General features: G+C 36.8%; 4 protein-coding genes and 2 long non-coding RNA genes across 23 annotated transcripts; 2 read left to right on the plus strand and 4 right to left on the minus strand.

The window, feature by feature from the left end:
• Positions 1-1,341: 1,341 nt before the first annotated feature.
• Positions 1,342-2,352, minus strand: LOC120001257 (dehydration-responsive element-binding protein 1F-like). The gene has a single exon (XM_038849494.1). It carries the CDS (start codon positions 2,273-2,275, stop codon positions 1,673-1,675), a length of 603 nt encoding a protein of 200 aa, XP_038705422.1. The 5' UTR covers positions 2,276-2,352; the 3' UTR covers positions 1,342-1,672.
• A 611-nt stretch (positions 2,353-2,963) lies between these two features.
• Positions 2,964-5,078, plus strand: LOC120001256 (flavanone 7-O-glucoside 2''-O-beta-L-rhamnosyltransferase-like). Its single transcript, XM_038849493.1, has 2 exons — positions 2,964-3,621; positions 3,698-5,078. The coding sequence occupies exons 1-2, from the start codon at positions 3,053-3,055 to the stop codon at positions 4,461-4,463; spliced, it is 1,335 nt and encodes a 444-aa protein (XP_038705421.1). The 5' UTR covers positions 2,964-3,052; the 3' UTR covers positions 4,464-5,078.
• Positions 5,079-5,755: 677 nt separating this feature from the next.
• On the minus strand, positions 5,756-6,967 carry LOC120001258. The gene is made up of 4 exons (XM_038849495.1): positions 6,617-6,967; positions 6,333-6,443; positions 6,155-6,235; positions 5,756-6,056 (listed from the first exon to the last, which is right to left on the minus strand). Exons 1-4 carry the CDS (start codon positions 6,869-6,871, stop codon positions 5,982-5,984), a joined length of 522 nt encoding a protein of 173 aa, XP_038705423.1. The 5' UTR covers positions 6,872-6,967; the 3' UTR covers positions 5,756-5,981.
• A 1,292-nt stretch (positions 6,968-8,259) lies between these two features.
• LOC120001255 lies at positions 8,260-13,256 on the plus strand. Of its 2 annotated transcripts, XM_038849491.1 has the most exons (4): positions 8,260-9,049; positions 9,131-10,325; positions 11,589-11,878; positions 12,501-13,256. In XM_038849491.1, exons 1-4 carry the CDS (start codon positions 8,419-8,421, stop codon positions 12,893-12,895), a joined length of 2,511 nt encoding a protein of 836 aa, XP_038705419.1. In that variant the 5' UTR covers positions 8,260-8,418; the 3' UTR covers positions 12,896-13,256. The 2 variants fall into 2 exon arrangements, with proteins under 2 accessions (XP_038705419.1, XP_038705418.1); XM_038849490.1 differs by having other exon boundaries at positions 8,260-10,325.
• A 1,358-nt stretch (positions 13,257-14,614) lies between these two features.
• Positions 14,615-17,993, minus strand: LOC120001233. Of its 9 annotated transcripts, none has more exons than XR_005468820.1 (7): positions 17,645-17,974; positions 17,300-17,393; positions 16,954-17,093; positions 16,579-16,665; positions 16,274-16,409; positions 15,889-15,999; positions 14,615-14,979 (listed from the first exon to the last, which is right to left on the minus strand). It is a non-coding gene; the product is annotated as an uncharacterized LOC120001233 (long non-coding RNA). The 9 variants fall into 9 exon arrangements; XR_005468818.1 differs by having other exon boundaries at positions 16,954-16,990; positions 17,645-17,918; XR_005468817.1 differs by having other exon boundaries at positions 16,954-17,393; positions 17,645-17,993.
• A 1,717-nt stretch (positions 17,994-19,710) lies between these two features.
• LOC120001231 lies at positions 19,711-23,089 on the minus strand. 9 transcript variants are annotated; one of them, XR_005468799.1, is made up of 7 exons: positions 22,741-23,070; positions 22,396-22,489; positions 22,050-22,189; positions 21,675-21,761; positions 21,370-21,505; positions 20,985-21,095; positions 19,711-20,075 (listed from the first exon to the last, which is right to left on the minus strand). It is a non-coding gene; the product is annotated as an uncharacterized LOC120001231 (long non-coding RNA). The 9 variants fall into 9 exon arrangements; XR_005468797.1 differs by having other exon boundaries at positions 22,050-22,086; positions 22,741-23,014; XR_005468796.1 differs by having other exon boundaries at positions 22,050-22,489; positions 22,741-23,089.
• Positions 23,090-24,458: the final 1,369 nt, after the last annotated feature.

Here is a 24,458-nt window from a genome sequence, read left to right on the forward strand (position 1 = left end):
TTAAGAGGTAGCCCGTAGCTGATTCAATTTTTTTTGGAGGTTTTTATCCATAAGGACAAAACTTAAAAGTTGTATTTCAACAAGAACAATCTAAAAGAAAACTTTAGAAAAAAGGACAAAACCTAACAATTTACCAAAATACCCTCCCTCTTTCTTCTTCTTCCATGCGCCACCATATCGGAAGTTGGTCGTCCGACCATTATTTTCGACAAACGAACTACCAAAATGAAGCTCTAGGTCAGCCCAATCAAAACCCAATCATCACCAACAGTAGAAAATCACTTGAGTTGCCAAAAAAGCTTCGTGAAATCACGGTCACCATTTGAAAAAGAGTTAAATCCGACCAATACTGTCAATGCCGGTGACCATCAACACCTTCAATTAACTCCACAGACCAATACGCATCACCTTTGAGGTTTTATTGCTTTTTTGAACTTTTTTTTTTCTATTTGAAATCGGATATGAATCTGTAGATATTATATCTGTTTTGGATTTGTTGTGATATGTTATCGGTTTTGGTCCTTTTGGAACTTCAAATAGATAACATTTTATTAAGGACAGATAACATTTTAACAAAACAAATAACATTATGACATATATCAAATTAATTGAAACAGATAACATATCACCTGCAGTCTGCATATCTCACATTAGAACCAAAAAACCACGAAAATCATCACAGAAACTGTTGAAAATAATGATGTGATGACAGATCGAAGGAAAACAACAAGATCTTGTGATGAGTATGAATAGATCTAGTTTGAACATAATAAAAATCTAGTTGAAAAATCAATAAAAAATGTCATAGAACTCTCGAATAAGTCACGAGGGGCTAAGAAGAAGCTTCCGGTAGCGAAGACAAAGCTTCAGGCGGAAGTCCAAGATGGATCATGTGCATGAGACATGTGCCATGTTTGAGGATGAAGATAATAGTATTTTAGACAATAAAACCATATATTTTGACTTTTTGTCATTCTTAGAATATTAATTCAAACTATATGAACTTTATGGAATAAGACTTTTAAGAATGTCCTTATTCAAACAAAACTTTCCAATGAGAGATTTATCCTTAATTTCCGCTCTTTTTTTTTCCACATTTGCGTATCAATTTGTGAGACGTAAACCATCCTAATTCCTAAACGTACACCATAGTTCTAGAGTTGTCACTTGCCAGCCGTAGTAAGACATCAACAGTCAATTACTTACCAATGGGTGAGGAGGAAATTGACAATTCTTTCCCGTACTTGACTTATAGCATGAACAAGTTTTTTGAGTCTTTGTGATACGGATATATCTCAACTTCAAGCACCAACTTATTTTTTGTCCTTTAGAACAATTGTTTTAGCTAGGAAGTGCCCACCATCATTAATATTTTTTTTTTCCTTTAAAACAATTGTTATGGCTATCCACCGCTTATACAGATACAATATATATAAAACCAATACGAAAAATTATAAGCATCTCAACAGTTGATATCTCAGTTATCCCAACAAAATAGTAGTTAGATGGAGTTTGTTCAACTATAAATTAATGTGATTACCCTCTGGTCTTTAGTGCAAACTTATTCCTTCTATACTCATATTCCATCCATGAATGACACCATGAACAAATCCCTAAAGCCGCATGCATGTAATTATGCTGTCCAGCCACGGAGATAGATAGTCTTATTACTTTAGTCCATCCACAAAGTGAAGTCCGTAGAGCAATCCACGCTATCCCAATCAAGCCCTCTTTGCATACCAAGCGGCGTAACCATCAAGCCCTCTGCCATGCTGTCCAGCAACCCTGGCATATTAAACAACTCCTCTTCATCCTTAAACAACGTAGGAGGCTCTAAAGAAGAGTTAGTAGAAGACATGGACATGGCAGGCCTAAAAGCCTCTGCAGCTTCAAGAGCTGCTTTTTGTATATCCCTAGGAGAAGAAGAGTCCGGTCGGGGAAGCAACCAAGCAGAATCATGAAAATTAAGCTGCGCAAGTTCACCTCTGAGTGCAAGCGCAGCAACATCATGAGCCCTGGCTGCCATTTCAGGGCAAGGGAATGTCCCAAGCCAAATTCTCGACTTCTTGTTCGGTTCACGCACTTCACACACCCATTTATCTCCATTTCTTCGCCTGACACCTCGGTATACCGGATGACGGGTTTCGTTGAACTTCTTCCTTCCTGCCCTGCGTTTCAGAGAGGTATTTGGTGGCGCCTGCAGCAATGCAGGAGCAGGATTGCCTGGAGAGAGTTGGCATGATGAGGACAATGATGAATCGTTTTCAAATTCCATTTTGTGAGAATTGAGAGTCGTTTCGAATTGAACCAACGGTAGGAAAATTGAAGCTCTGTGGGTTGTTAAGAGAGAAGAAAAAAGTAGAGTAGAGTTTATAGTACCGGTAGTTAGGGAGGCGGGGAGCTTCAAACCGCGAAGTGAACGGGATGATCGACACGGAAAAAGAAATAACACGTGTGCAACACTGGCGCAAGTCTGAGAAGGTGAAATGAATCTGTCTTTCAAGTTTTATCACGTGGTCAACCGTCAACATATATACAAGATAAAACAATTTTGTGGACCCATTCGTAAAAGTCTTGGTACAAAATGATATTACACGTACTCGTGAAACCATGAATCCATTGGATTCTGTTTGTTTAATTCAAAAATTGAGATAACTGACCCAACCAATTTGCTGAAATGTTTATCATTTTCAATTCGTAAATCTCGACCACTCCTCCCTCTCAAGCCCGAGAATGCCTTTGTCCAATCCAATTATGACCGAAAACAAATGCTTAACTAATACAAAGTAGCGTTTGATGGATTTCGAGGTTTGCAATCCAATGGTTTAAATAAAAAATATGTCACAGACTCAAATGATCACTCTATTTTTTTTTATTATTATTATTTTTTCATACACATTAGCATAGAAAAGGTCAAGGTCAAGGTCAAGAAAACTTTTCTTGCTTTGCTCAATCGGTGATTTCAAGTCTTAACACGGGAGGTGCTACTTATTCATGAGTTGTTTTATATTGGAGTTTGAAACTTCACAAACAAAAAACAGAACTCAAGATCATGGATCCAAAATTGCAGAAAACAAGTGTCCTAATGTTGCCATGGTTGGCTCATGGACACATATCACCTTTCTTTGAGCTAGCAAAGAAGCTCTCACAATACAACTTCCACATATATTTCTGTTCTACACCAATCAATCTTAAACCCCTCAGAGAAAATCCATTCCCCAACAAGAATAAGATACAACTCATAGATCTCCACCTTCCTTCTTCACTTCTCCCTCCTCACTATCACACCACCAAAGACCTCCCTCCGCATCTTATGTCCACTCTCAAGACTGCTTTTGATGAGTCAAAGCCTGTGTTTTGTGATGTATTGAAGACCCTTGAACCAGATATTTTAATCTATGATTTCTTGCAACCATGGGCACCAGCAGCAGCTATTGAGCTGAATATTAGAGCTGTTATGTTCTTACTTACTGGCGGGGCGACGACTTCTTTCCTGATGCATCACTGTATTAATCCAGGGGTGGAGTTCCCATTTCCGGAGTTTCGATTTCCGGAAGCTGAAGTCATGAAATTCATTAACTTCATGTTTGATACTGCAAATGGTATCACAAATGGAGACAGGTACTGTTACATTAGCATATGAAAGATAATATATTCATCTCGTTATCAGATTAAACGTTGGGTTGGCGTTTTACAGGTACTTTAAATGCTTAGAAAGATCAAACAACATGGTATTGGTGAAGACATCAAGAGAGATTGAAGCAAAGTATATAGACTATTGTTCTGTTTTGACCAAGAAAGAGATGGTTTCTGTAGGAGCTCTTGTTCAAGAACCTGAAGTCAAAGTCGATGATACGAGGACATTGAATTGGCTAAAGAAGAAGGAACCCAGTTCAGTTGTTTTTGTCTCCTTTGGAAGTGAATATTTTCTCTCCAAGAAAGAAATGAATGAGATAGCTCTGGGGCTAGAACTCAGCGAAGTTAGTTTCATATGGGTTGTCAGATTCCATGGTGAAGGTAGAGATTGCAGATCCATTGAAGAGGCCTTGCCAGATGGGTTTTTAAAGAGAATTGGAGAGAGAGGTTTGATAGTTGAAAACTGGGCACCGCAATTGAAAATATTAGAACATCCAAGCATCGGTGGATTCGTGAGTCATTGTGGTTGGAGTTCAACAATGGAGGGAATGATGTTTGGTGTACCAATCATAGCCATGCCTATGCAGCTAGACCAACCTTTGAATGCTAGATTGGTGGTCAAGTTTGGTGTGGGCATTGAGGTTCCAAGAGAGAGCGGAAGGATTTTCCAGAAGGAGGAGATGGCGAGGGTGATCAAACAAGTAGTCATGGAAGAAGAAGGGAAGGAAGTAAGGAAAAAAGCAAAGGAAGTTAGCCAGAAGATGAGAGAGATTGGGGATGCAGAGATGGACATGATTGTGGAGAAGCTGCTGCTGCTGCTTATTTAAGGAAATTTTGTGAAGGTTTTCGTCATATCATTGAAAAAAAAATCAAACGGCTTCCTCTATCTTATTAAGACTACAACCATATCCAAGCAGCCATGTTTGAATAGCAAGAAGCTCAGAGAGTAGCAACAAGCTTCTTCTTTTTTTCATAGGGAGCTTAGTTAAACGAAGGTAATATAGACGTATTGATGTCTTTATCTGCTTGGCTGCTACATGCTTTTCATAATCACATATTTCAAATGTCATAATCAAAGGTCTAGATTAGCTCAGTGTAATGTAATAAAGTAGTCAAATAGGCGAAAATGGCCGCCTTTGACAGGTTTATCGGTCATTTTTAAGCAGCAAATGACCTAGTCAAAGAAATTCTTGCATCTCATCTGGTTAGAGTCCAAGGAGAAAACTTAATATAGGATCTCTATAGGCTTAAATATCAAAATATTAAATCATTATACTGCCTTTTCCATGATGTGTAATGCCTACGCTGGTAGAGTGCGACAAGAAGAGCCTGTAAAGGTTGTTGACTATTTCTTTAACATGAAAGATGAAATCAAGTTCTGTAAATACTGTAGTAATCTATGATGTGTTAATTGTGATTCAGTACGTAACTTTCCTAGTATCTGCAATGGAATGAGCAGTCGAAATTCGTAAAATCGTCAAGTATTTCAAGAGTTCTTTTTCTTTTGCCTATTTTTTGTAAAGATAAAAGCAGGGTGATGCTTTATTCTTGCTGTCAGGATTAGACAAAATCAGTTCTTTAGCCGCAAGCTTGTTGTCTCACATCGAAAGATGTGGGACTTAAAGTCTTATTTATAAGGTTAAAAACACACTCTTAACACCATTGAAGGCCTTTTCCTAAGCTTGAGTGGGTTGGGTCTAGCCCACCTCCTTGGGCCTAAGGAAAAACAAAGCCGTGCGGACCCGATGTATCCATGGGAACCGGACAACCCAAAACGGACAATATTGTTTGTTGGGTCTGACATAACCCAGCCCACAAGTGCGGGGGAGTGTTGTCCCACATCGAAAGATGTTTAAAGCGGACAATATTGTTTGTTGGGTCTGACATAACCCAGCCTACAAGTGCGGGGAGTGTTGTCCCACATCGAAAGATGTGAGACTTAAGACGGACAATATTGTTGGTGTGTATAGGGATCGAAAGATGTGAGACTTAAAGCGGACAATATTGTTGGTGTGTATAGGGGTGTGGGCGGACAATATTGTTGGTGTGTATAGGGATCGAAAGATGTGAGACTAAAAGCGGACAATATTGTTGGTGTGTATAGGGGTGTGAATTTACAACAAAGCTTTCTCAAAAATCAACTACATAAAGAAAAATGTATAAATCATACATTTGAATACACACACAGAGGAATGAATTCCGACAATTTTCTTCTTTTCTTTGCTGAATCAACAAACTTTCCGAGAAACAAAAATAAATCACGTAATATACAAACCAAGTTCATCAATTACAACACATAGAATCAATGAAGGGTCAAATACTGTTGATCTGTTAATTAGCACATCTTAGGGTAGCATTTCGATATTCTTGCTTAGCTCCTCCAGCTTCTTCATCCTCAACTTCTCACTTTCGCTTACCAGCTGACGATCAATCCATGCAAATATAGAGAAAATGAAACTTGTCAACACTGTACTAACGTTTAACAGGACTATATTGGTACACAAGAACTGGTACTCACCTCCATCAATTTGGTAATAAGTTGAGATTTCTCCTTATTCTTCTCATTGTAAGCTTCAAGGAGTTCTTTGTATTCTTTCTCCTGTGCCCAAATAATCAAATTGATCTTCCATTTTTGGTACAATCTGGGTCAAAATTTTCCTTAAACATAAAGGAAAAGAGCAGAAAGAGTACTGTACCTTCTTCTGGCAGCATAGTCCTAGAGGCTTTAACTCCCGATTAAGTGTATCGATCCTCTTACGCACCATTGTCACATCCTTCCTCATTGGATCTATGAGAGCTTCAAGCTCCTAAATGATTGCATCATTTCAAAGAAACCACCCAAATGCAAATATCTCAATAGGTATAGAAAAAAGACAGTTTTTTTTTTTTTTTTTTTCCTTTTCTTATTGCAGAGGAATCAATTCAAATTTAATCAGAACATGGGATAAGGATCCATAACAATATATACAAATGAACTTACTTCTTGAATCTCGGCCAAGCGTTTAGTTTCTTCTTCGACACGGCCTAATCGAGCCTGAACCTTGTCCCTCATCTCTATCTTCTTCCTCTCAATCTCCTCTTCCTTGGATTTGAACATAGCCAATGCAGATCTTGATATCTCCTCATCCTTGTCATCCTGTATTGGGCTTCCATTGACGCTGATAAGGCCCGAGTTTTTCACTTTCTGCAACTGTGATTGCTGCTGCTGCTCCCATATCTGTTTCTGTGTTGCCATTGCTCTCCCTCCACGGAAACCCAAAACTCTCTCTTGTGATTATTTTTCTTTGGAACAATGATGACTCTCTTTCCTTTGTTGTTGGTGGTTAGTGGAAGGCCTACCTTTTAAGGTATGAAACTATCATTGCTTGCTTCACAACAAAATAAAGATCATATTTAGGCCAAAATGACTAAAACACCTATCACTTTTTAATCATGTAGTTAATTAAAGTGAATTATAATAAATAACTTAATTTAAAAAAAGAAGAAAAACTCAAATCTTCTTCCCACCTTTACCCTGTTACCCATACTGTTTGTTAATTCACAAATTCACTTGGTGAAGAATCTGGATATGGGGCCTCATCTTTTTTATTTGTTGGGTAGCTATTTTCTTAAGTTGGTATATAGACAAGAATCAACTAACTACCTACTGTTAATCTCAACCGTTCACCAATTTCGATATATATAAATATATGTATACAGTATGCTTTTATATACCCTGCTGCCTTACTGTGATACAGACATGTGGGTATGATTGAAAAAGTCATAAACTTGGTTGAAAGGTCTTAAAGAGTAATGGTAAGTATTCTTTTTCCAATAAATGGTGCTTGGGATATAAGTTTTGTTTGTGGAGTGGACAATTAGTGCTCAACTACACAAAAAAAGAAGAAGAAAAAAGAATGAGAATCTTAGAGGGCAAGACAGAGTAGGAAGGCTTGGCAATGGCAGGAACCTGCTGTCTTTATTACTTGTCATTACTCTTCCAGCTTGGACTTGTAACTAATTAGAATCTTCCCTTTTAATATATTTTGGTTTTCAATTCATTGTTTTAATCTGTACCTAACTGGCAGGCCAAGAACCCCTCCCTCTCTCTCTCTTGATTTCTCTTTGGAAACAAAGAAGAGGATATGTTTTTGCATGGCTAGTCGATCTTTGTTTTGAATTCTCTGTAAAGATAGACATGCAACTGCATGTTATGATTTCTGGGGGGTCATGACTTTTCCTGGTTATTTACCTTAATTTTGATAAATCTATTCATCGTACTGCAACTTTTTGTCGGGGCATGTTATTTATATATTGTTTCATTAATTTGGTGTATAATTGTGGGCCACATGTCGAATACATGTTAGGCCCACCTTGATTTTGTGTTCAACAAATTTAAGAGCCAGTTTTTATTCAAATTTGCAGACTCTGCTTTTGGTGGCTTTGGCAAACCTCAGGGCCCACAAACAAGAGCCCATCTTAATCAGCCCAACATATACGATTATTCTTTCAGGGCCTATAAACAAGAGTCCATCTTAACCAGCCCAACAGATAAGATTTTTTTAACTGGCAGGCCCAACCTATATAAAGCAAGGATTTCTATACCAAATGCCCCGAAACTTCCTCCTTAAGTTAGAAGTAAGAAGTAGTTCTTATCAACCGTACCCACGCACAATCCTTTTCAAGCAGACGCCACTCTCCATCTAATCTAGGGTTTTAGGTTTTTGAATCAATGGTTTCCCTCGCAATCTTCTTTGTCCCTTGAATCCGAAGCTTCTCCAGTTTTCACCTGAGCTCGTAAGAATGCGAGAACGAAGACGATACGGTGGTGATGTCAGAGTTCAGTATCCGTATCGTCCAAGCAATCGAGAGCGCAATTTTGAAAGAAGCGGACGCTTCAACTCCTCTAATTCTGTCCGTAAAGTGTCTGACCGGTTCGGCTCGACTAGTTGTAGAGAGGACTGCGGAACGAACGTCCGTTCTCTGTATTCCCTCCGGACTTCAGGGTTGTCTCAGAAAAAGCCAGACCGTTATGGGGGTCGTCGTTTAGTTGAAAAGACAGAGAGCAAGGAGCAGTTACAGAAACTCGCAGAGTTCAACCACTTATTGTCAAGCCGTGGATCGACTTCTATGAAGTTCGAGTGGGAAAATCTGTTGTCCATGGATACCACTAAGGTAGACGGTTACACTTCTAGTATCCGTCATAAAGACGATAACCTAGATAACGGGTTATCCGGTTTGGGTCCGGACTGGGAATATATTTCTCTACGAACAGGCAGGGGAACAACTCCGAATGTTGGGGATGGTGGTGGCGTCATTGATGAGAGCTTTTCCTCGCCGTTAAAGGGAAGCAATGTTGGAGCAGGCTTACATTTGGATACACCAGAACCTATGTCTGATTCAAGGGCTGTTGTCTCCGGTTCTGAAACAAAAGGTTGGAGTTCAATGGATGATTTTAGTAGTGGATTTTATGATGAACCTTTAACATGTACTGGGTATGCCAATCCTTTCACAGACTCTGAATTGCGAGAACAGGGGTTGGAATTGGCACGCTACAGGCAGTTGCACTGGAATTCAAATGCTGATATTGATATGCTCCAAGAGCAAAGAATTGAGAGGGAGAATAAGGCTACTCCACCCATTGCCACAACTCCTCAAGCAACAGCTGCCACGGGGTACGCATTAATCAGAGATAATAATGTGAGAGAAGGGATCCTCCTGGACCCTCATAGTTCCTTACCTGAACATTACCGCGAGGCCAGCAGACAATCATCTCATATGGAGCAAGACCAACAATATGAGGACTTGGATGGTAGGATATATACAGGAGGTCATGGCTATGGAGACAATGTAGCTTACGGGTCTTATGAAGATGGATTGATGAGGTTACAAGGGCTAGCGCATCGTGAAATTCAATATAAGACAAACATGGATGATAGGATTTGCATAGGAGATAATGGTTATGGAGGCGGTTCTTGTGAAGAGGGATTGATGAGGTTACAAGAGCCAGAGCATGGGGAAATTTTGTATAAGAATATAGTTAGCCCTCAACACATTATTGATTTGAAGCCTATTATGAGGCGTAAATCATCTCCTGATTGGAATGTAGCTTACGAGATCAGCGACTTAGTTGATGGAGATGAACACTGGGGCGATGGATCTTTTGAACAAGTACCAATATCAAACAACTCAGGAGTTAGTTGTTCCCATTTTGGGATTGAAGGAAGCACACATGATTATGAAATGGTGACTCGTGGAATCTATAACTCTGCAGAGTTATCACTATCTTCAGATTTGACAGGAGAAATGCTTGGGCATTGGCGCAAACATATCAAACTTTCAAAATACAAATGTAAAGATGCGCGTGGTGCATCCAAACAGACCTGTCAAACCTCCAGTAAAGATATAAAGAAGCGTTTGGGGCCTGCTGGAATTACTCACGAAACAAATCCTTGGCCTCTTCAGGAAAAACATAAGAATCATCTTGGAGGAGACCTAAAGACTTCACCTATTAAAGGTTTCAATGACTCCACAAAAGTTAAGGTGAAATTTGCAAAGACTGAGCCATCTGAAGAGTCCGAGGAGTTCAGGCAGCTGGTGAATGAATGTTTTTTAAAGTCTGTCAAAGTTTTGAATCAGGATTCCTCACAACGAGCAAAATTCATGGAGCGAAGGGGAACTGGTACTTTAAGATGCAGCATATGTGCCAGGTTTGTCATTTAGACGGCTGTATTTCGAACATGGAGCAACTTTTGTTTTCAAATACTTGCTGATTGAACTTAAATTCTACATTTTCTTCTGCCATAGAGTGAGGCCTTAGGATAAAAATCTCTCATTGATTTGTGGGTTTAGAAGGATAGGGCTCTGGACCTTGCTGCCTGCATTTGGTCTCTTAGGAATCTTCCTAAACCTGAGAATCCTGAAGTTCACTCCATCAAGATAGAGTTGGAGGTTGTAGATAACTCATGCAATGAGAGTGCTTCAGGAACTAAGTGACATTACACATTTAAGTAGTTGGTATTTCCCAAACTATAGTGTTCTTGCGACATGGTTTAGTATTGTTTCATGTTGTCGTGGTTACGGCTACTTTGGTTTAAAGAGGAGTGATGATTGAAATATCATAGTTATGTTCTTTTCAGATAAAGATTACTTACAAAACACAAGTGATTATAATTTTACTACTGAGAAGTGTAGAGGTGGGAAAGTAGTTACTCTCTCTTAACAAATGCTATTGTGGCTGTCGAAACAGCAGCCATATGATGTTGCTTTGGTCAGTAGCCCACATGGGCATAATGGTTAACAGTGTATTGAATGTGCCAAGGTTAGAGGAGATACCAAGCTTAAGGAAATTCATTTTCAATAAAAGATTCGATTAAGTTGTGAAGGTTCAGACCAATAATACCTTTTATTAATTGTCAATAGTGTATTGACAGTGTATTGAATGTGCCAAGGGCAGAGGAGATACCAAGCTTGAGGAAATTCATTTTTGATAAAGACTTGATTAAGTTGTGAAGGTTCAGACCAATAATACCTTTTATTAATTGTCAATAGGCTATAGTAACCCAGTGGAAAAAAGCCTTTATTTTCATTCGCTTGCTTTCTACTCTGGATGGGATAGAACAATTGGATGTGTTTTCTTTGGTGATAGTTTTTGTATAAGAAGTCTTTTATTAGGTACCGAAGAAGGTCCCCTTCTTTTTGAGCACGATGAGAAAGATGATTTACTATTATTTTTTTGAATTCCCAAAGTTTCTTTTGCCAACTACTAGGGAAATATTAAAAGCACATGAGTTAAAATTTGTGCATGTAGGGTATATTCTTGCTGTTTATTAATGTTTTGACATGGTGATCAAGTTGTCGCCTCGTTCATTCTCTCTATCAGTTTTAGCCTTTTAGGTTAGGTTGTGGTTTTAAAATGTAAATTGCTCTGTAGTTTCTTGATGACTTCTTGATCTATCCTCGTGTTTTATCAGTGATTCTAAAGAATTTGTGGACACATTAAGCTTGGCTACACATGCTTTCATGACTCGTAAGGTTGGCTCAAGAGCTGAGCACTTGGGTTTTCATAAAGCGCTTTGTTTGCTGATGGGATGGAAAAGTGCGGTGGTTCAGGAAGGTCCTTGGGTTCGGCAGGTGTTGTCTGATTCTGAAGCCATATTGCTGAAAGAAGATCTCATCATTTGGCCTCCAGTTGTTGTAATCCACAACAACTCCATAGCAAACAATAATCCAGATGAACACATCATTTTAAGTATTCTCAGAGGTGGGTTACCTTTTCATCTGATGCTCAATCCCACTTGCTTAAATATTTTCAAAATGTTTGTTTGCTGATGATTGTAATGGGATTCTCATCCTCTCTCCCTTCTATAGCTTCTTGCTTTTCTCTCTTTGATTTTCTGTTTTCAATTAATGTTCTTTTCCCTTCTTTTTTTTCCCAAAAAATTTGCTGATATTTTGTGATACAACTCTTTTACAGTTTGATATTTTGCACATTGTTCTTGTAACTTTTGCGTGGACATAATTCCATCTCCATTCCCCATCTAGGCCATTTTTTGTTGCCATTACAATATTCTTGATGTTTACGCCTTTTATCATGGTGATACAATAATTAATTATACCAAGTACATGGAAGAGGAAGCGGAAGCGTGTCAGGATTTCTTTGCATCCCGAGTGCACTTTACATTTAGAAGTTTTCACATTGAAGTCTTCTTCAAAATCTGACTTGTTCACTTCCAACCTTTATGAATTACTTGCTTTTGCTAGCCGGTTCCAAATGCTCGGGTTGACGCTTTGCTGGTTGTGTTGTCTGAATGGTTCTCATCTGAGTGATTAATTGTTTCTCAGGCACTTGTTTTCCTCACTCTTTATGACATTTTCTATTACAGGTATGGGATTTGGGAAGGGGATGACAAAGGTGTGTCGTGGGAGAGTTGCAAATCAGAGTATCATGGTGGTGTGTTTCCACGGTACATTTTCTGGGTTGCGAGAAGCAGAGATGGTTCACAAATTCTTTGCTGATAATAAGCGTGGAAGGGTTGAGTTCCAGCGTGGTGGTCATAGTTGCTGCAACACCAGCAGTAGTGGTCAAACTCCAAGTTTGAAAGCAAAGAAGGTTCAAAGTGTTTTATATGGCTACGTGGGAATCTCAACCGACCTGGATAAACTTGATTCTGAAACCAAGAAACGGTGTGTGGTAAGGAGCAAGAAGGATATACAGGCAATTGTGGACGCCTCTCTCAAAGCTGAATTACAGTACGATCCATGTTCCTCTAGGAATTGAAGCGGATCAGATTTTTGGATTTTGAAACTTGCGGAATCACAGGTGCAATGTCATTTGTTAGCAATGAATGAACATGGTATGCCGTATGCCCTCTCTTTTTTTGGAAATAGACGCGATGGGCCCGAAAGGCATGGGCTAGGAGGTTGAGTCAGTTCTGGGTTTTGTCAGTGTACGTTGGCTGGCTTGGGTTTTTGTTGGGCTGGCGTCTGTTAGGTAGTCGGCTGGTAAACAGCAGTAGTAACATATGGGGGGCATTGTTGGGCTTTTGAGAATGAGCCCAACTTTATTTACTGAGCTCATCAGTATTTTTTTTCCGTAATGTCTGAGTCTGTTGGTTTGAAGGACAATGTTAGAGGTTCTCAAAATTTGACTTTCAAAAGTCTCTTAAATCTATGTGGAATTAAAATAATCATTGATTAAAAATATATATGTAGGGTTTACTTCACTTCCAACACTTCACATTACATGAGGATTTTTTGAGGGTATTTTTGGAGGATATCAAGCATTATCCTTATTTAAAAGACACTAGTCGGATCCCGCGCAATGCGCGGATATATATATATATATATTATTTTACTTGTTAGATTTTTAGCTGTTATATTTTTTCAATTTATTTGCTCATGTTTTATTTGCAGTGATATGGAAAAAGTCATTATTTGAGTTTCAATTTGATTTTTAATAATTATTTATAAGACTTGAGGTGACGATTCTTATAACATTAAGGGGAATTTTATCATTGAGTTATAGTAACATACTACAATTTTAACCATATAATGAAATGATTCTTACCACTGTTTACTACCAATCTATAGTTAACCATATAATGGAATGGTTCTTACCATTGTTTACTACCAATTTATAGTTTGGTTTGACGCGTAATATTCATCGTCATTACCGACTCGCTTGTAATGAGCATTCAATGAATGCCAATTTCATTTCAAACACATTCGGTCAACATTACAAATATTACTCTCATATAAAGTGCCCAAATGAATAGATTGAAGGAAAGATCGAATGGTATGACAACACAGACATGCATTTGATATAGAAATGATGATGTTTATTATCCATTTTTTGTATTTTTCATTCATAAGAATAATTCAACCAAATTACCAGATCTTTGTAAAAAAGGAGCTTGCTCTGGAAGTAAAGCTCGGTCAACATCATCATCTCCTTTACTGGCATATGGCTCTCCATAAATCCTTTATAAATATTGCTCTCCAATATTCTCTAAAATCAACCTAAAACATTGTATATGGAAGAGTTAAACCCCTATCGCCTCTCCCAACAAAGTCCCCTATGAGGATTGAGAGAGTGTCTTATATGCCACTACCTAAAATAAGAATAAAGATAAACCCCTAATAAATAAAAGAAATTAGAAGATGAACTTGGAATCCAAGATGAAGCCTAAATCTAAGTCATAGGTAATGATCGTCATTTTCATTGATCTTTAGGTTTCAAAGAAATTTCACCTGGAAAGCCCACAAAATCGAGAATTTTAGTCTCAAATGAAACTGTAAAAAGCTTGGAAATGTATCGTATTAAATAAACAAAAGCAAAACATAATTTTTGATACATCCTAGCATCTCTGAAGTTGGACTTCTCAGTTCTAACACCTGATTCAATGCCAGTAAGCTTATTTTTTCTAATCCAAAAACATGTATAATTTGATTCCAAACATTAAAAACAACGCTACATAAAACAATTCAAGAAAAAGGATTACCATTCGCCTACCATACTCACCAATATTATAAATATTCCACCGAGAGGAAAGTGCATGTGACCAACCATTCGTATCAAAACATTTAAGAAATTGCAAATGGCAAACAATGGAGTGAATAAAAATGGTAACAATGTAGCATATAGAATGTAAAATCCCACAAACTTGCTTTCATTGTAGCTATTTTCTCAAGAATAGAGCCAAAACCAAAAGATTGCCACACCTCATGCACCTCTGTCCCACCTGAGATAATGAGAACTAAATTCAACCCATAACTTCAGCAAAACGTTAAAAGAGAGACATCCTGCATCCTAAGGTCAGAAATTAAGCAACAACTTCAGGCCTATCTTGAACAATCCAATGCCTGTAATGAAAGGATTGCAAAATATAAATAGCTCTTGGGTTTAAATGGTGTTGAGGACACAGAAATTAAGAATAAATTGAAAAAAAAAATCAAAAGCAATAGACTTTAAACATAAACAAACATGGCAAGCTCAAATTGCTTTACAATTATAAGCCCATGTTATAGAAAATCTCTTAGTTTACCAGTTTTTTTCCATCTTAACATTCACAATTATAAATTTTCTTTTGGTAGTTCAACAAAAATGGGATACAAACCTCTTAGGGTGGGTGCTCCTCGACATTTATTGTTATAGATACAGATAAGAGGAAACCTCGACTTGTGAATACATCGTAAATGTAACCTATAAAATGCAACCTACCTATTTTAAACATTTTTCAGCATTAGACAAAAGACAACTATACATTGCTCTATTGGATAAGCAAGAACCAAAATATTTTTCTGATAGGGATAGACTTATGCATAACCAATAGTGCAGAAAGGGTCAAGCTGTTAATGTTCAAGGGACTACGTAGGATTGCACAGAGAAAAAGAAGTGACCCGCCATTGTTGGCTTATTTCTAGAGGATATGCATCTGAAAGTAGGTTGGAAAATCAAACATATGAAGTTGTAGGAAACGTCCACACACCAGTGAAAATTATTGATCTTGCACCCTTATTTTACAAAACCATACCAAAATTCAAATTCATAAGATCTTAATATAACATATTCCTTGTAAATTTCCTATTCTAGGCACTCCAATAATGCAAGGCATAATACAGGGGTTATTTTTCTTTCAAAAAGAAACCAACTTTGCTCCCAGGAACCCAACTTTCAAGCTATATAAAATCCATCCATAAACATACTAATAGTTAGATCCCCTGTCGTCAAAGCAGCAAAAAAAAAGACCACATTTATGTTGGAGAAAGTACCTGTAAATGGTCAAATTCATGATGAAAGACACGTGCATGAAGGCCCGAAAAATTCACCGTAAATCTTGCCCCATTAATTTCATTTGCATCAATCTTAACCCTTTTTGGTCTCTGCAAGTAAAAAATGAGTTAAACTCTAGATTGGTGTAAAGATCACAAAAACCCAAATACAAAACTAAGATAATAAAAGAATTCATCTTCTAGTGCATTGGCTCTGTTCAATCATTAATTGGTTGTCAATAGTGGTTATAAATTATTGGGCACCACAGAACGATGAAGTTCAGAACAACCATTTAACTAACACTAATGAAGCCAATAAACATAAAATATTTCCCACCTTTTGAATGGTAAACTTTATTAGAAAGGGCGCCAAAGAGGCGCTTACCAATTATAAATCTTCTACTGGACACCAAGTCGATTACATCCAGAAGATACCCCCATTTATAACAACAGGGCCTATACCACTTCATATAGTAAAAGTCCCTCTATCACCAAACCTTCATTTTCCACTGCTGCAAAACCTAGACAGGAGTAGTATTAGCTCACTCGTTAACACAAATATAAGTCCACAAAGCAAGATAAAACTCATGTTGCACCATTAATTTATGAAGCAGGAGAACAATATAGTGTAAATGGAAAGTAATGAATGAGCCATCAGTAATTGGCTATTTGGGTAGATTGATTTTGTACCTGAATTTCAATTAGGATAATAGAGTATCAGAAGACTAAAACAGTGTTTCCAGTGCATGGAAGCTCCTCCATATCCTGATGAATCTTCTGGAACATTATAAAAGAGGAGCCAAAAAAAATTGAGTCAAAACCCATAAACAGGAAATGTTAAATCAGGAATAGATGAACATTGAGAGAGAAGGCACAAAGACCCTAAATTGTAACAAACCTCAAACAGTAATGTCATACACAGAATTTAAGCAAATAATTCATCTCAAATAGAGAAGTAAGCACTAATTCATCTGGTCAAACATCTTGTATTGTGACAACCAAAAAAACTTTCCATTAAAAGTACCTTGAGGATTAGATAAAGAAAATCATCAACCGATAGCTTACCTCTATTTGATCCATTACCCTGGCTTTTTGTGCCTCACTGTAACAAAGTTGCAAATATGAATATTAGATCAACTATGTCATCTTGAGGTATGTTGGAGCTAAAACTTTATTCCATGCGCTAATCATGGAAGATCCCCAACCTGGCAGGACTTAATAGCTTATAAGCAGGGAATTTGTCAAAAGCATATTTAGAATAAATATGCAAATAATTCATCTCAAATAGAGAAGTAAACACTAATTCATCGTTTTTTAAAAATCCCTAAACCCCAAATTCTCTTCGTTTGGTAAAAGAATTTTGAGATGATTAGCACAAAAAAAGATCCAGACAAAGTAGGAAGAGTTTTACCAGCTACAGGAATTGTCTCCATCCAGTCAAGGGAGCTGGGTTTGTTGGCCGTAAAAGACGAATGAGAATATGTATACTGCTCCAAAGATTGATGCTATAGAACGGAAAGTGATTGAAGTGAACGAAATCGCATAAGCTTATTCAAAATCACGCTACCGGAAGCCCAAAAAATCCAATTTAATAAAGGGATCACCAACAAAATTCTTCAATACAGAGTCGTACACTCGTCATCCAACAACTCAGATCTCATGACCAAAACCACAAAGGAAAGACATTGAAAAGAAGGGTTGGAGAATTAGAACCTTACAAATTCCCATGAGAGATGAGAGAAATTAGAGATCAAACCTTACAAATTCCCCTGAGCTTCCCTCAAACGTTGCACTGAGCTTCCCTCAAACATTGCAAATCAGCAACACGCAAAACACGAAACTGAGGAGCGACTTAGATTGAGAAATTACACCATGATCCCTATTTTTCGTAATACTTTATATTCTGGGTCTCCGTTTTTCGAAACAATTCGAGGAAGGAGAAGAGGAAGAAGCATGAACGACGTGAGCTTGCTTTTACATTTTTTTTCTTTTGCTTGTTTTTACGTTTTTCTTTTGCTTGTTTTTACTCTTTTTTTTAATAGACTCTGGTGATGTTTTTTTGAAAAAATTGTGAGTGGAGAGAAATATAGATAAGAAAGGGGAAGAGTCCACATAGGCAGAAACTGAGAGTTTTAGAAATACAGGTGTCAATGTCATTTGTTAGCAATGAATGAACATGGTATGCCGTATGCCCTCTCTTTTTTTGGAAATAGACGCGATGGGCCCGAAAGGCATGGGCTAGGAGGTTGAGTCAGTTCTGGGTTTTGTCAGTGTACGTTGGCTGGCTTGGGTTTTTGTTGGGCTGGCGTCTGTTAGGTAGTCGGCTGGTAAACAGCAGTAGTAACATATGGGGGGCATTGTTGGGCTTTTGAGAATGAGCCCAACTTTATTTACTGAGCTCATCAGTATTTTTTTTCCGTAATGTCTGAGTCTGTTGGTTTGAAGGACAATGTTAGAGGTTCTCAAAATTTGACTTTCAAAAGTCTCTTAAATCTATGTGGAATTAAAATAATCATTGATTAAAAATATATATGTAGGGTTTACTTCACTTCCAACACTTCACATTACATGAGGATTTTTTGAGGGTATTTTTGGAGGATATCAAGCATTATCCTTATTTAAAAGACACTAGTCGGATCCCGCGCAATGCGCGGATATATATATATATATATTATTTTACTTGTTAGATTTTTAGCTGTTATATTTTTTCAATTTATTTGCTCATGTTTTATTTGCAGTGATATGGAAAAAGTCATTATTTGAGTTTCAATTTGATTTTTAATAATTATTTATAAGACTTGAGGTGACGATTCTTATAACATTAAGGGGAATTTTATCATTGAGTTATAGTAACATACTACAATTTTAACCATATAATGAAATGATTCTTACCACTGTTTACTACCAATCTATAGTTAACCATATAATGGAATGGTTCTTACCATTGTTTACTACCAATTTATAGTTTGGTTTGACGCGTAATATTCATCGTCATTACCGACTCGCTTGTAATGAGCATTCAATGAATGCCAATTTCATTTCAAACACATTCGGTCAACATTACAAATATTACTCTCATATAAAGTGCCCAAATGAATAGATTGAAGGAAAGATCGAATGGTATGACAACACAGACATGCATTTGATATAGAAATGATGATGTTTATTATCCATTTTTTGTATTTTTCATTCATAAGAATAATTCAACCAAATTACCAGATCTTTGTAAAAAAGGAGCTTGCTCTGGAAGTAAAGCTCGGTCAACATCATCATCTCCTTTACTGGCATATGGCTCTCCATAAATCCTTTATAAATATTGCTCTCCAATATTCTCTAAAATCAACCTAAAACATTGTATATGGAAGAGTTAAACCCCTATCGCCTCTCCCAACAAAGTCCCCTATGAGGATTGAGAGAGTGTCTTATATGCCACTACCTAAAATAAGAATAAAGATAAACCCCTAATAAATAAAAGAAATTAGAAGATGAACTTGGAATCCAAGATGAAGCCTAAATCTAAGTCATAGGTAATGATCGTCATTTTCATTGATCTTTAGGTTTCAAAGAAATTTCACCTGGAAAGCCCACAAAATCGAGAATTTTAGTCTCAAATGAAACTGTAAAAAGCTTGGAAATGTATCGTATTAAATAAACAAAAGCAAAACATAATTTTTGATACATCCTAGCATCTCTGAAGTTGGACTTCTCAGTTCTAACACCTGATTCAATGCCAGTAAGCTTATTTTTTCTAATCCAAAAACATGTATAATTTGATTCCAAACATTAAAAACAACGCTACATAAAACAATTCAAGAAAAAGGATTACCATTCGCCTACCATACTCACCAATATTATAAATATTCCACCGAGAGGAAAGTGCATGTGACCAACCATTCGTATCAAAACATTTAAGAAATTGCAAATGGCAAACAATGGAGTGAATAAAAATGGTAACAATGTAGCATATAGAATGTAAAATCCCACAAACTTGCTTTCATTGTAGCTATTTTCTCAAGAATAGAGCCAAAACCAAAAGATTGCCACACCTCATGCACCTCTGTCCCACCTGAGATAATGAGAACTAAATTCAACCCATAACTTCAGCAAAACGTTAAAAGAGAGACATCCTGCATCCTAAGGTCAGAAATTAAGCAACAACTTCAGGCCTATCTTGAACAATCCAATGCCTGTAATGAAAGGATTGCAAAATATAAATAGCTCTTGGGTTTAAATGGTGTTGAGGACACAGAAATTAAGAATAAATTGAAAAAAAAAATCAAAAGCAATAGACTTTAAACATAAACAAACATGGCAAGCTCAAATTGCTTTACAATTATAAGCCCATGTTATAGAAAATCTCTTAGTTTACCAGTTTTTTTCCATCTTAACATTCACAATTATAAATTTTCTTTTGGTAGTTCAACAAAAATGGGATACAAACCTCTTAGGGTGGGTGCTCCTCGACATTTATTGTTATAGATACAGATAAGAGGAAACCTCGACTTGTGAATACATCGTAAATGTAACCTATAAAATGCAACCTACCTATTTTAAACATTTTTCAGCATTAGACAAAAGACAACTATACATTGCTCTATTGGATAAGCAAGAACCAAAATATTTTTCTGATAGGGATAGACTTATGCATAACCAATAGTGCAGAAAGGGTCAAGCTGTTAATGTTCAAGGGACTACGTAGGATTGCACAGAGAAAAAGAAGTGACCCGCCATTGTTGGCTTATTTCTAGAGGATATGCATCTGAAAGTAGGTTGGAAAATCAAACATATGAAGTTGTAGGAAACGTCCACACACCAGTGAAAATTATTGATCTTGCACCCTTATTTTACAAAACCATACCAAAATTCAAATTCATAAGATCTTAATATAACATATTCCTTGTAAATTTCCTATTCTAGGCACTCCAATAATGCAAGGCATAATACAGGGGTTATTTTTCTTTCAAAAAGAAACCAACTTTGCTCCCAGGAACCCAACTTTCAAGCTATATAAAATCCATCCATAAACATACTAATAGTTAGATCCCCTGTCGTCAAAGCAGCAAAAAAAAAGACCACATTTATGTTGGAGAAAGTACCTGTAAATGGTCAAATTCATGATGAAAGACACGTGCATGAAGGCCCGAAAAATTCACCGTAAATCTTGCCCCATTAATTTCATTTGCATCAATCTTAACCCTTTTTGGTCTCTGCAAGTAAAAAATGAGTTAAACTCTAGATTGGTGTAAAGATCACAAAAACCCAAATACAAAACTAAGATAATAAAAGAATTCATCTTCTAGTGCATTGGCTCTGTTCAATCATTAATTGGTTGTCAATAGTGGTTATAAATTATTGGGCACCACAGAACGATGAAGTTCAGAACAACCATTTAACTAACACTAATGAAGCCAATAAACATAAAATATTTCCCACCTTTTGAATGGTAAACTTTATTAGAAAGGGCGCCAAAGAGGCGCTTACCAATTATAAATCTTCTACTGGACACCAAGTCGATTACATCCAGAAGATACCCCCATTTATAACAACAGGGCCTATACCACTTCATATAGTAAAAGTCCCTCTATCACCAAACCTTCATTTTCCACTGCTGCAAAACCTAGACAGGAGTAGTATTAGCTCACTCGTTAACACAAATATAAGTCCACAAAGCAAGATAAAACTCATGTTGCACCATTAATTTATGAAGCAGGAGAACAATATAGTGTAAATGGAAAGTAATGAATGAGCCATCAGTAATTGGCTATTTGGGTAGATTGATTTTGTACCTGAATTTCAATTAGGATAATAGAGTATCAGAAGACTAAAACAGTGTTTCCAGTGCATGGAAGCTCCTCCATATCCTGATGAATCTTCTGGAACATTATAAAAGAGGAGCCAAAAAAAATTGAGTCAAAACCCATAAACAGGAAATGTTAAATCAGGAATAGATGAACATTGAGAGAGAAGGCACAAAGACCCTAAATTGTAACAAACCTCAAACAGTAATGTCATACACAGAATTTAAGCAAATAATTCATCTCAAATAGAGAAGTAAGCACTAATTCATCTGGTCAAACATCTTGTATTGTGACAACCAAAAAAACTTTCCATTAAAAGTACCTTGAGGATTAGATAAAGAAAATCATCAACCGATAGCTTACCTCTATTTGATCCATTACCCTGGCTTTTTGTGCCTCACTGTAACAAAGTTGCAAATATGAATATTAGATCAACTATGTCATCTTGAGGTATGTTGGAGCTAAAACTTTATTCCATGCGCTAATCATGGAAGATCCCCAACCTGGCAGGACTTAATAGCTTATAAGCAGGGAATTTGTCAAAAGCATATTTAGAATAAATATGCAAATAATTCATCTCAAATAGAGAAGTAAACACTAATTCATCGTTTTTTAAAAATCCCTAAACCCCAAATTCTCTTCGTTTGGTAAAAGAATTTTGAGATGATTAGCACAAAAAAAGATCCAGACAAAGTAGGAAGAGTTTTACCAGCTACAGGAATTGTCTCCATCCAGTCAAGGGAGCTGGGTTTGTTGGCCGTAAAAGACGAATGAGAATATGTATACTGCTCCAAAGATTGATGCTATAGAACGGAAAGTGATTGAAGTGAACGAAATCGCATAAGCTTATTCAAAATCACGCTACCGGAAGCCCAAAAAATCCAATTTAATAAAGGGATCACCAACAAAATTCTTCAATACAGAGTCGTACACTCGTCATCCAACAACTCAGATCTCATGACCAAAACCACAAAGGAAAGACATTGAAAAGAAGGGTTGGAGAATTAGAACCTTACAAATTCCCATGAGAGATGAGAGAAATTAGAGATCAAACCTTACAAATTCCCCTGAGCTTCCCTCAAACGTTGCACTGAGCTTCCCTCAAACATTGCAAATCAGCAACACGCAAAACACGAAACTGAGGAGCGACTTAGATTGAGAAATTACACCATGATCCCTATTTTTCGTAATACTTTATATTCTGGGTCTCCGTTTTTCGAAACAATTCGAGGAAGGAGAAGAGGAAGAAGCATGAACGACGTGAGCTTGCTTTTACATTTTTTTTCTTTTGCTTGTTTTTACGTTTTTCTTTTGCTTGTTTTTACTCTTTTTTTTAATAGACTCTGGTGATGTTTTTTTGAAAAAATTGTGAGTGGAGAGAAATATAGATAAGAAAGGGGAAGAGTCCACATAGGCAGAAACTGAGAGTTTTAGAAATACAGGTGTCAATGTCATTTGTTAGCAATGAATGAACATGGTATGCCGTATGCCCTCTCTTTTTTTGGAAATAGACGCGATGGGCCCGAAAGGCATGGGCTAGGAGGTTGAGTCAGTTCTGGGTTTTGTCAGTGTACGTTGGCTGGCTTGGGTTTTTGTTGGGCTGGCGTCTGTTAGGTAGTCGGCTGGTAAACAGCAGTAGTAACATATGGGGGGCATTGTTGGGCTTTTGAGAATGAGCCCAACTTTATTTACTGAGCTCATCAGTATTTTTTTTCCGTAATGTCTGAGTCTGTTGGTTTGAAGGACAATGTTAGAGGTTCTCAAAATTTGACTTTCAAAAGTCTCTTAAATCTATGTGGAATTAAAATAATCATTGATTAAAAATATATATGTAGGGTTTACTTCACTTCCAACACTTCACATTACATGAGGATTTTTTGAGGGTATTTTTGGAGGATATCAAGCATTATCCTTATTTAAAAGACACTAGTCGGATCCCGCGCAATGCGCGGATATATATATATATATATTATTTTACTTGTTAGATTTTTAGCTGTTATATTTTTTCAATTTATTTGCTCATGTTTTATTTGCAGTGATATGGAAAAAGTCATTATTTGAGTTTCAATTTGATTTTTAATAATTATTTATAAGACTTGAGGTGACGATTCTTATAACATTAAGGGGAATTTTATCATTGAGTTATAGTAACATACTACAATTTTAACCATATAATGAAATGATTCTTACCACTGTTTACTACCAATCTATAGTTAACCATATAATGGAATGGTTCTTACCATTGTTTACTACCAATTTATAGTTTGGTTTGACGCGTAATATTCATCGTCATTACCGACTCGCTTGTAATGAGCATTCAATGAATGCCAATTTCATTTCAAACACATTCGGTCAACATTACAAATATTACTCTCATATAAAGTGCCCAAATGAATAGATTGAAGGAAAGATCGAATGGTATGACAACACAGACATGCATTTGATATAGAAATGATGATGTTTATTATCCATTTTTTGTATTTTTCATTCATAAGAATAATTCAACCAAATTACCAGATCTTTGTAAAAAAGGAGCTTGCTCTGGAAGTAAAGCTCGGTCAACATCATCATCTCCTTTACTGGCATATGGCTCTCCATAAATCCTTTATAAATATTGCTCTCCAATATTCTCTAAAATCAACCTAAAACATTGTATATGGAAGAGTTAAACCCCTATCGCCTCTCCCAACAAAGTCCCCTATGAGGATTGAGAGAGTGTCTTATATGCCACTACCTAAAATAAGAATAAAGATAAACCCCTAATAAATAAAA

This window comes from Tripterygium wilfordii, chromosome 7 (genome assembly GCF_013401445.1).
Source record: "Tripterygium wilfordii isolate XIE 37 chromosome 7, ASM1340144v1, whole genome shotgun sequence".
Taxonomy (NCBI): Eukaryota; Viridiplantae; Streptophyta; class Magnoliopsida; order Celastrales; family Celastraceae; genus Tripterygium; species Tripterygium wilfordii.